The 10,632-nt window shown below is 67.1% G+C and overlaps 1 protein-coding gene across 1 annotated transcript; it reads right to left on the minus strand.

The window, feature by feature from the left end:
• Positions 1–22: 22 nt before the first annotated feature.
• RORC (RAR related orphan receptor C) lies at positions 23–10,323 on the minus strand. The gene is given in 11 exon segments (XM_065857601.2): positions 23–514; positions 796–814; positions 816–879; positions 882–905; positions 2,302–2,412; positions 2,485–2,592; positions 3,470–3,602; positions 3,692–3,813; positions 5,023–5,352; positions 7,216–7,357; positions 10,191–10,323. Coding segments are annotated over 10 exon segments (1,080 nt in total). The 5' UTR covers positions 7,229–7,357; positions 10,191–10,323; the 3' UTR covers positions 23–358.
• Positions 10,324–10,632: the final 309 nt, after the last annotated feature.

Below are 10,632 nucleotides of genomic sequence, written 5' to 3' on the forward strand. Positions count from 1 at the left end.
GACAAAGCCCACAGACACACCGTTCCCCAAAACGCCTTTATTCCACTCCGAACGGGGGGGGGGGCACCCCCAGTGCCAGGGCGCCCCCCGTGGGTGAGATATCGTCCCCAAGGGAGGGGACACCCCCAGGTGATGGGGACCCCCGGGCGATGAATCCTCCTCATGTGACAGAGCATCACCAGGTGACAAAGCCCCGTTGGGTGACAGTGTCACCAGGTGACAGACCATCACTGGGTGCCAGACCCCTCCAGGTGCTCCCCAGCCGCAGGAGCACCCATGGGTGCCACCCCCCTGTCCCCAGCCACAGCTGAGTCGTAGGCAGGGGGGTGTCAGGGTGAGGACCCAGGCGTCCGGGGGGTCAGCGTGTGGCACCGGTGTCGACGTCGGGGGCGAAGAGCTCGCGGTAGAGCGGGGGGAAGGCGGCGGGGGGCACCCCGGGGTGCTGGCGCAGGAACGTCCCCAGCTGCTGTATGTGCTGCCAGCACAGCGCCCGCAGCCGCCCCCGCGGCGGCAACTGCTGGGGACATGCCTGTCACACGCTGCCACATGCAGGGGACACGCACCGTGCACGCTGGGGACACGCTTGTCACACAGCGCCACGCAGGGACACGCACCACGCATGCCAAGGAGGTGGTGACGCACGCCACACACGTGTCACATGCGCACAAAGGGGACACACGTTGCATGCATGGAAGGGACACACATGTAACACACACAGAGAGAAGGGACACTCATGTCACTCATGGAGGGGACACACGTGTCACACAGACGGGGGACACGGGTGACAATGCCCACCCTGGCCAGCAGCCCCTCGCGCTGCGTCCGGCGCAGCAGCAGCCGGAAGGCGATGTCCAGATGTCCCTGCAGCCGGGCCACCTTCCCCTGCTCCTGCAGCCACGGCCGGCCTGGGGACAGGGACACCGTGTGGGGACAGGGACAGGGACAGGGACAGCGACAGGGACAGGGACAGGGACAGGGACATCGCATGGGGACAGGGGCATCACGTGGGGACAGGGACACCGTGTGGGGACAGGGACAGGGACAGGGACAGGGACAGGGACAGGGACAGGGAAGGGACAGGGACATCGCATGGGGACAGGGGCATCATGTGGGGACAGGGACACTGCGTGGGGACAGGGACAGGGACAGGGACAGGGACAGGGACAGGGAAGGGACAGGGACATCGCATGGGGACAGGGGCATCACGTGGGGACAGGGACACCGCGTGGGGACAGGGACAGGGACATCGCATGTGGACAGGGACATCACGTGGGGACAGGGACAGGGACACCACGTGGGGACAGGGACAGGGACATCGCATGGGGACAGGGGCATCATGTGGGGACAGGGACACCGCGTGGGGACAGGGACACCGCGTGGGGACAGGGACAGGGACACTGCATGGGACAGGGACATCGCATGGGGACAGGGACACTGGGGACAGGGACACCCTACATGGGGACATGGATACTGGGGATAGGGACAGGGACACCACGTGGGGACAGGGACACCATGCATGGGGACAGGGACAAGGACAGAGACAGGGACACTGCGTGGGGACAGGGACACTGTGTAGGGACAGGGACACTGTGTAGGGACAGGGACACCGCACATGGGGACAGGGACACTGTGTGGGGACAGGGACACTGTGTGGGGACAGGGACAGAGACACTGTGTGGTGACAGCGACAAGGACTGGGATAGGGACACCGCATGGGGACAGGGACACCATGTGGGGACAGAGACACTGGGGACAGGGACACTGCATGGGGACAGGGACACCGTGTAGGGACAGGGACACCGCACATGGGGACAGGGACACTGTGTGGGGACAGGAAGAGAGACAGAGACACTGTGTGGGGACAGGGACAAGGACAGGGATGGGGACACCGCACATGGGGACAGGGACACCGTGTGTGGACAGGGACACCATGTGGGGACAGGGACACTGGGGACAGGGACACTGCATGGGGACAGGGACACTCTGTAGGGACAGGGCCACCGTGTGGGGACAGGGACACCGCGTGGGGACAGGGACACTGTGTGGGGACAGGGACACTGGGGACAGGGACACTGCATGGGGACAGGGACATCGTGTAGGGACAGGGACACCGTGTGGGGACAGGGACACCGCACATGGGGACAGGGACACTGTGTGGGGACAGGGACAAGGACAGGGATAGGGACACCGCGTGGGGACAGGGACACCGTGTGGGGACAGGGACACCGCATGGGGACAGGGACACTGGAAACTGAGGCCCGGGGGGGACAGGGAGGGAAACTGAGTCCCGGGGTCCCTCACTGGCGTTGACGAGGACGAGGGCGCTGACGAAGGCCACCTCGCTCTCCGAGAAGCGCAGCGCGCTGAGGCTCTGGGCGAAGTCGAAGATGGAGCCGACCAGCTCGTGGCAGCCTGGGGGGAGCCCCGGTCACCCTGCGTCCCCTCCCCGTGTCCCCTGTGTCCCCCCCATGTCCCCAGCCCTACCCAGGGCTCGGAAGAGCTCGGCGCCGGCGTACTTGCCCTCGAAGAACACGGTGCGGGTCTCGGCGTCGAAGGCTCGGCACATGCGCACCAGCACCACCTCCATGGCACCTGGAGCCGCCGCGGGGACACGGGGGTGGCACCGGGGACACGCGGTGACGTTAAGTGGGGGTGGGATGGTGCCCCCGTGGCACCAGCACTGGGGACTGTCACCTCCCAGGTGGGACCCATGGGACTGTCACCTCCCCAGTGGGACCCATGGGACTGTCACCTCCCCAATGGGGCTGGAGTGGCCCTTGGGGACTGTCACCTCCCCAGTGGGACCCATGGGACTGTCACCTCCCCAGTGAGGCTGGAGTAGCCCTTGGGGACTGTCACCTCTCCAGTGGGACCCATGGGACTGTCACCTCCCCAATGGGGCTGGAGTAGCCCTTGGGGACTGTCACCTCCCCAGTGGGACCCACGGGACTGTCACCTCCTCAGTGAGGTTGGAGTGGCCCCTTAGGAACTGTCACCTCCCCAATAGGGCTGGAGTGGTCCCTTGGGGACTGTCACCTCCCCGGTGGGACCCATGGGAGTGTTACCTCCCCGATGAGGCCAGAGTGGCCCTTGGGGACACCAGGGCTGGGGAGATGGAGGCAGAAGGGACAGTGGGGATGGGGACAAGGATGTGGTGATGTCCCCAGCTTGGGGACAGGGACGCAGTGGTGACCCTGGGGTTGGGAACAGGGACACGGTGATGTCCCCATGTTGGGGACGGGTATGCAGTGGTGTCCCCAGCTTGGGGACAGGGACGCAGTGGTGACCCCGGGGTTGGGGACAGAGACGCAGTGATATCCCCAGGTTGGGGACGGGGATGCGGTGATGTCCCCAGCTTGGGGACAGGGACGCAGTGGTGACCCCGGGGTTGGGGACAGAGACGCAGTGGTGACCCTGGGGTTGGGGACAGGGTACACGGTGATGTCCCCAGCTTGGAGCCAGGCCATACCCGCCTTGAGCAGGACGATCTGGTCATGCTGGCTCAGCTCCATGAAGCCGCGCAGGCGCTTGGCGAACTCCACCACGTGCTGCACGGCCTCGGTGATGCGCCCGGCGCAGCGCTGCCACATCTCCGCCGCCGGCTGCGCGACCCCATTGTGTCCCCATTGTGTCCCCGTTGTGTCCCCATGGCCTCTGGGGACACCCCGGTCCCCTCCCGGCGCCGCCTCACCTGCCGCTGGTAGGCGCTGACCTCCTCGCGGGTGAAGGTGTCGCCGCGGCGCAGCCGCAGGTCCTCGGCGCCCAGCTGGCACGTGGCGCGGTGCGACGCCAGCACGTTCTGCGTCAGCTGCTCTGCGGGGACACGGGGACATGGTGGGTGGGCCGAGGCTGTGGATACAACAGGTAAGGACCCACCGCCACACAGCACCCATGGGTGACAGAGCCAGGTGCCACCACTCAGCATCCATGGGTGATGGATGCAGGTGCCACCAGCACTGAGCACCTATGGGTGACAGAGCCAGGTGCCACCACCCATGGGTGACAGAGCCAGATGCCACCACCCAGCACCCATGGGTGATGGATGCAGGTGCCACCAGCACCGAGCACCTATGGGTGATAGAGCCAGGTGTCACCACCCAGCACCTATAGGTGACAGAGCCCGGTGCCACCAGCACTGAGAATCTAGGGGTAACAGAGCCAGGTGCCACCACCCAGCACCCATGGGTGATGGATGCAGGTGCCACCAGCACCGAGCACCTATGGGTGATAGAGCCAGGTGTCACCACCCAACACCCACAGGTGACAGAGGCAAGTGCCACCACCCAGCACCTATAGGTGACAGAACCAGGTGCCACCAGCACTGATCACCTATGGGTGACAGAGCCAGGTGCCACCATGCAGCACCCATGGGTGATAGAGCCAAGTGGCATCACCCAGCACCTACAAGTGACAGATCCAGGTGCCATGACCCACGGGTGACAGAGCCAAGTGCCACTCCCCAGCACCCACAGGTGACAGAATCAGGTGTCACCACACAGCACCTATAGGTGACAGAGCCAAGTGCCACCAGCACTGAGCACCTATGGGTGACAGAGCCAGGTGCCACCATGCAGCACCTATGGGTGACAGATCCAGGTGCCACCACCCATGGGTGACAGAGCCAAGTGCCACCAGCACTGAGCACCCATGGGTGACAGCACCAGGTGCCACCAACACTGAGCACCTATGGGTGACAGAGCCAGGTGCCACCATGCAGCACCTATGGGTGATGGATCCAGGTGCCACCACCCATGGGTGACAGAGCCAAGTGCCACTACCCATGGGTGACAGAGCCAGGGGCCACCATGCAGCACCTATGGGTGATGGATCCAGGTGCCACCTCCCATGGGTGACAGAGCCAAGTGCCACCAGCACTGAGCACCCATGGGTGACAGAGCCAGGGGCCACCACCCAGCACCTGTAGGTGACAGAACCAGATGCCACCACCCAGCACCTGTAGGTGACAGAACCAGGCGCCACCACCCCCCAGCACCCACGGGTGACATGTCACCCATCACTCACCGATCTCAGAGGACACAGGTGACTCCAGGACGCTGCTGGCACCGGGGTGTGGGTAGAAGCGGGGACTGTCCCCATCCCCGTCCCCGTCCCCATCCGGACCCCCCCGCGTCCCCTCCGGCTGCACCGCGGTCCCCGTCCTTTCGTCCATCCCACCGTGGTGGGTGCCGGGGCACCCCGGGGTGCTGCTGGGGGTCAGCGGGTGTCCCCGTGTCCCCGTCACCCCCGCGGTGACACCGGTTGTCCCCTCGGCCACCCGCTGCTGCAGCTGCTGCTGCACCTCGGCGTGCAGCCGGTCCCGCTGCTTCTTGGACATGCGGCCGAACTTGACGGCTGCGGGGACAGTTGGTGACACCGGGGGACAGTTGGTGGCACCGGGGACACGTGTGTCACACGCGTGGGACGGCCCCACTCGTGGGACGGGCTCCCCGCGACCTACATAGCGGTGGCAAGCGGGGCTTTCCGGCCCCACGCGTGTGGCCCCCGCCACGGCGCTTCCTCCCCGGGGACACCGGGGCCCCCCCGGGATGTCCCATGTCCCCAAGCGGCCACAGCCCCGGGGGGGACGGGCGGGAGGGGACGGGGTGAGTGTGGGGCTGGGTTGGGGGGCACCAGGGTTTAGGGGTGCACCCAGGTTTGGGGAGGGGGTGCACCCAGGTCTGGGGGTGCACCCAGGTGTGGAGGTGCACCCAGGTTTGGGATTGGGGTGCACCCTGATGTGGGGAGGGGGGTGCACCCAGGTTTGGGAAGGGGGTTCACTGAGAGGTGGGGGTGCACCCAGACCTGGGGATGCACCCAGGTTTGGGGAGGTGGGTGCACCCGAGTTTGGGGGTGCACCCAAGTTTGGGGAGGGGGTGCACCCAGGTCTGGGGGTGCACCCAGGTGTGGAGGTGCACCCAAGTTTGGGATTGGGATGCACCCAGGTTTGGGGAGGTGGGTGCACCCGAGTTTGGGGGTGCACCCAGGTTTGGGGAGGGGGTGCACCCAGATGTGGGGGTGCACCCAGGCCTGGAGGTGCAACCAGATGTGGGGTTGGGGTGCACCTGGATTTGGGGAGGGGGGTGCACCCAGGTCTGGGGGTCCAACCAGGTTTGGGGAGAGGGGTGCACCCAGCTGTGAGATTGGCGTGCACCTGGGTTTGGGGGTACACTCAGGTTTGGGGGGGCTATGGGGAGGTTTTAGGGGCACATCCTGGTTTGGGGGAGCTGTAGGGGGCTTTGGGGGTACACTCGGGTTTGTGGGTGCCGGTTGGGGTTTGGGGTACAATCGGGTTTTGAGGGGGGCTGGGAGGGGGTTTGGGGTACACTCGGGTTTAGGGGGTGCTGGTTGGGGGCCTGGGGGTACACTCAGGTTTGGGGGGGCTGCGGGGGGGTTTGGGGGTGCTGGTTGAGGGTTTGGGGGTACAACTGGGTTTAGGGGGGCTGGGGGGGGTACAGTAGGGTTTGGGGGTGCCGGCTGGGGGTTTGGGGGTACACCCGGGTTTGGAGGGGCTGTGGGGGGGTGTGGGGGTACAGCTGGGTTTAGGGGGGCTGGGGACGGTACAGCAGGATTTGGGGGTTCTGGTTGGGGGTCTGGGGGTACACCCGGGTTTGGAGGGGCTGTGGAGGGGGTGTGGGGATACAGCTGGATTTGGGGGGGCTGGTGGGGGTACAGCCAAGTTTGGGGGTGCCGATTGGGTGTTTGGGGGTACAGCCGGGTTTGGGGGTGCTGATTGGGGGTTTGGGGGTACAGCCGGGTTTGGGAGTGCTGGTTGGGGTTTGGGGGTACAGCCGGGTTTGGGGGTGCTGGTTGGGGTTTGGGGGTGCCGGTTGGGGGCGCACTCGGGTTTGGGGGTGCCGGTTGGGGGTTTGGGGGTGCACTCGGGTTTGGGGGTGTTGGTTGGGGGTTTGGGGGTGTACTCGGGTTTGGGGGTGCTGGTTGGGGTTTGGGGGTGTAGCCGGGTTTGGGGGTGCCGGTTGGGGGTATACAGCCGGGTTTGGGGGTGCCGGTTGGGGTTTGGAGGTACTGGTTGGGGGTTTGGGGGTGCAGCCGGGTTCGGGGGTGTTGGGGTTTGGGGGTGCCGGCTGGGGCTTTGGGCGTGCAGTCGGGTTTGGGGATGCCGGTTGGGGGTTTAGGGGTGCCGGTTGGGGGTACAGCCGGGTTTGGGGGTGCCGGTTGGGGGTTCGGGGGTGCCGGCTGGGGTTCGGGGTGGCGCACCGTCCCGGGACATGCCGAGGCGCAGGCACTTCTGCAGGCGGCAGTGCTGGCAGCGGTTGCGGCTGGCGCGGTCGATGGGGCAGTTCTGCTGCCGCGAGCAGGTGAAGCGCGGGCGGCTCTGCTGGCTGCGCCGGAAAAAGCCCTGCGAGGGGGTCACCGGCACCCCCAGTGCCCCCAGTGCCCCCCAGTGCCCCAACCAGTGCCCCCCAGAACTTCCAGTGCCCCCAGTGCCCCCCAGAACCCCCCAGTGCCCCCCACAACCCCCCAGTGCCCCAACCAGTGCCCCCCAGAACTCCCAGTGACCCCAGAACCCCCAGTGCCCCAACCAGTGCCCCCCAGAACTCCCAGTGCCCCCAGAACCCCCAGTGCCCCCCAGTGTCCCCCAGAACTCCCAGTGCCCCCAGAACCCCCAGTGCCCCAACCAGTGCCCCCCAGAACTCCCAGTGCCCCCCAGAACCCCCCAGTGCCCCTCAGTGCCCCCCAGAACCCCCAGTGCCCCCAGAACCCCACAGTGCCCCAATCAGTGCCCCCTAGTGCCCCCAGTGCCCCCCAGAACCCCCCAGTGACCCCAGAACCCCCAGTGCCCCCCAGTGCCCCCCAGAACCCCCCAGTGCCCCCCACAACCCCCCAGTGCCCCAACCAGTGCCCCCCAGAACTCCCAGTGCCCCCCAGAACCCCCCAGTGCCCCTCAGTGCCCCCCAGAACCCCCAGTGCCCCCAGAACCCCCAAGTGCCCCAATCAGTGCCCCCTAGTGCCCCCAGTGCCCCCCAGAACCCCCCAGTGACCCCAGAACCCCCAGTGCCCCCCAGTGCCCCCCAGAACCCCCCAGTGACCCCAGAACCCCCAGTGCCCCCCAGTGTCCCCCAGAACTCCCAGTGCCCCCAGAACCCCCCAGTGCCCCAATCAGTGCCCCCTAGTGCCCCCAGTGCCCCCAGAACCCCCAGTGCCCCCCAGTGTCCCCCAGAACCCCCAGTGCCCCCAGAACCCCCAGTGCCCCCCAGAACCCCTTGAGCCCCCCAGCATCCCCAGAGCCCCCCAGCACCCCTCAGAACCCCCTAGTAGTCTCAGCACCCCCAGCACCCCCCGGCACCCCCTAGAGCCCCTCAGTACCCCTAGATCCTCCCAGGACCCCCCAGTATCCCCAGACCCCCCTTAGGACCCCTTGGCACCCCCTAGAAGCCTCAGAGCACCCCAGAATCCCCCAGTATCCCCCAAGAACCCCCCAGAACTTCCCAGTACTCCCAGCACCCCATGGCACACCCAGAGCCCCTTGGTGCCCCCCCAGTATCCCCCCAAAATCCCCCAGTATCCCCCCAGAGCCCCCCAGCACCCCAAGAGCCCCCCAGTAACCCCAGAGCCCCCCAGCACCTCCAGAGCTCCCCAGTAACCCCAGAGACCCCAGAGCCCCCCAGCATCCCCCCAGAGCTCCCCAGTACCCCGAGCCCCCCAGCACCCCCAGAGCCCCCCAACATCCCCAGTATCCCCCCAGAGCTCCCCAGTACCCCCAGAGGCCCCCAGAATCCCCCAGTATCCCCCCCAGAGCTCCCCAGCACCCCCAGTACCCCCAGAGCCCCCCAGCATCCCCCAGTATCCCCCCAGAGCTCCCCAGTACCCCCAGAGGCCCCCAGAATCCCCCAGTATCCCCCCCAGAGCCCCCCAGCACCCCCAGTACCCCCAGAGCCCCCCAGCATCCCCCAGTATCCCCCCAGAGCTCCCCAGTACCCCCAGAGCCCCCCAGAATCCCCCAGTATCCCCCCCAGAGCCCCCCAGAATCCCCCAGTATCCCCCAAGAACCCCCCAGAACTTCCCAGTACTCCCAGCACCCCATGGCACACCCAGAGCCCCTTGGTGCCCCCCCAGTATCCCCCCAAAATCCCCCAGTATCCCCCCAGAGCCCCCCAGCACCCCAAGAGCCCCCCAGTAACCCCAGAGCCCCCCAGCACCTCCAGAGCTCCCCAGTAACCCCAGAGACCCCAGAGCCCCCCAGCATCCCCCCAGAGCTCCCCAGTACCCCGAGCCCCCCAGCACCCCCAGAGCCCCCCAACATCCCCAGTATCCCCCCAGAGCTCCCCAGTACCCCCAGAGGCCCCCAGAATCCCCCAGTATCCCCCCCAGAGCTCCCCAGCACCCCCAGTACCCCCAGAGCCCCCCAGCATCCCCCAGTATCCCCCCAGAGCTCCCCAGTACCCCCAGAGGCCCCCAGAATCCCCCAGTATCCCCCCCAGAGCCCCCCAGCACCCCCAGTACCCCCAGAGCCCCCCAGCATCCCCCAGTATCCCCCCAGAGCTCCCCAGTACCCCCAGAGCCCCCCAGAATCCCCCAGTATCCCCCCCAGAGCCCCCCAGAATCCCCCAGTATCCCCCCCAGAGGCCCCCGGTACCCCCAGAGCCCCCCAGCACCCCCAGTACCCCCAGAGCCCCCCAGCATCCCCCAGTATCCCCCCAGAGCTCCCCAGCACCCCCAGAGCCCCCCAGCATCCCCCCAGAGCTCCCCAGTACCCCCAGAGCCCCCCAGCATCCCCCCAGAGCTCCCCAGTACCCCCAGAGCCCCCCAGAATCCCCCAGTATCCCCCCCAGAGCCCCCCAGCACCCCCAGTACCCCCAGAGGCCCCCAGCATCCCCCAGTATCCCCCCAGAGCTCCCCAGTACCCCCAGAGCCCCCCAGAATCCCCCAGTATCCCCCCCAGAGCCCCCCAGTACCCCCAGAGCCCCCCAGCCCCCCAGTACCCCCAGAGTCCCCCAGCATCCCCCAGTATCCCCCCCAGAGCTCCCCAGCACCCCCAGTACCCCCAGAGCCCCCCAGCATCCCCCCAGAGTTCCCCAGTACCCCCAGAGCCCCCCAGAATCCCCCAGTATCCCCCCCAGAGCCCCCCAGTACCCCCAGAGCCCTCCAGCACCCCCAGTACCCCCAGAGCCCCCCAGCATCCCCCAGTATCCCCCCCAGAGCCCCCCAGCACCCCCAGAGCCCCCCGGCACCTTGCAGCCCTCGCAGGTGATGACCCCGTAGTGGATCCCCGAGGATTTGTCCCCGCAGATCTTGCAGGGGATCACCTCGATGTGGGCTGGGGGGGGACAGCGTGGGGACCCCAGGGGTCCCCGGGGACATGTGTGTCACCTGCAGCATCACAGGCTCACCCCGGGCTCACGAGTCCCCTATAGGGCCCTGTGTCCCCTATGGCCTCATGTGTCCCCTGTGGGGTCACGTGGGACCTATGGGACCAGGTGTCCCCTATGGGCTCATGTGTCCCCTATAGGACTGGGTGTCCCCTATGGGCTCATGTGTCCCCTGTGGGCTCATGTGTCCCCTATGTGCTCACGTGTCCCCTATGGGCTCACATGTCCCCTATAGGACCATGTGTCCCCTACGGCCTCATGTGTCCTCTATGGGCTCACACATTCCCTATAGGACCATGTGGCC

The sequence above is a fragment of the Patagioenas fasciata genome, chromosome 30 (genome assembly GCF_037038585.1).
Source record: "Patagioenas fasciata isolate bPatFas1 chromosome 30, bPatFas1.hap1, whole genome shotgun sequence".
Lineage (NCBI taxonomy): Eukaryota > Metazoa > Chordata > Aves > Columbiformes > Columbidae > Patagioenas > Patagioenas fasciata.